This window comes from Crocuta crocuta, unplaced genomic scaffold (genome assembly GCF_008692635.1).
Source record: "Crocuta crocuta isolate KB4526 unplaced genomic scaffold, BGI_CrCroc_1.0 scaffold1314, whole genome shotgun sequence".
Taxonomy (NCBI): Eukaryota; Metazoa; Chordata; class Mammalia; order Carnivora; family Hyaenidae; genus Crocuta; species Crocuta crocuta.
The window spans coordinates 26,696-27,468 of record NW_027530720.1 but is presented as its reverse complement, the minus strand read 5'-3'; the positions used below and the strand labels follow the sequence as shown (position 1 = coordinate 27,468).

Genomic DNA, 773 nt, shown 5'->3' with positions numbered 1-773 from the left:
GAGGCAGGACACCTCCCCCCCACCAAGTGCACACCACATATAACTACCCAGGTTGTGCATTACTCTCCCTACCTTTTCCAATCTCTTTGGTGATGTCAGTGGTGATAGTGCTTACATGTTCTGGAGAAGAAAAAAAAAAAAAGAGGTTAATTAGCTCTGTTATTCTTCCTACCAATCCACAAGTTTGCTGTGGGCATTGGCATTGGATAGAGGAATTTCTTTGTCATATCAAAAGCAAAATGAAGGTGCCTGGAATTAATTACTTTATGGTCAAAGTCATTATTGGTATATGGATTTGATTTTAGGTAGTGACAAAAATATAAGCAAAAACAGGCTTAGGAGTCCAAAAGGTAAGTCACCCCTCTGCCATTATTTCCTATCTACATTCTTGTGTTCTTTGTCACCCCTTCCCACCTTCCCTTCAGTAAATCTCTGCTCTTTATCAAAACTACATCTCTATATATTCAAACCCTTTTCAGAACACTTCTTCCTCTTCTTGGTTTAATGAGGCTGATCTCTTCTCTGAGGATTATGTTTCCTTTATATCCTCTCAATACTGCTTTCAGATAGTTATTCCTCCCTTTTTGGGTAAATATCTATCTCTTTTGAAGATTATATTATTTGGCTAGAAAACCCACAACCACTTTTTGTCACGGTTACACAGTACTTCTTTTCATTCATGGTAGTCTTTGGTACCTGACTCAGTCTTTCCATTCCTCAATTCCCATCATAGTTGTTGATCCATTCAAACTTCACAGTTTCTGGACCTCTTA

General features: G+C 38.3%; 1 protein-coding gene across 1 annotated transcript in view; it reads right to left on the bottom strand.

The window, feature by feature from the left end:
* LOC144235691 (hephaestin-like) overlaps positions 1 to 773 on the bottom strand; it is a gene marked incomplete at its 5' end in the record, with an annotated part of 19,387 nt that overhangs the window by 2,512 nt on the left and 16,102 nt on the right. Inside the window, one exon of the mRNA XM_077769248.1 lies at positions 73 to 120. Coding sequence (XP_077625374.1) covers positions 73 to 120 — 48 coding nt within the window. The remainder of the gene's footprint in view (positions 1 to 72; positions 121 to 773) is intronic.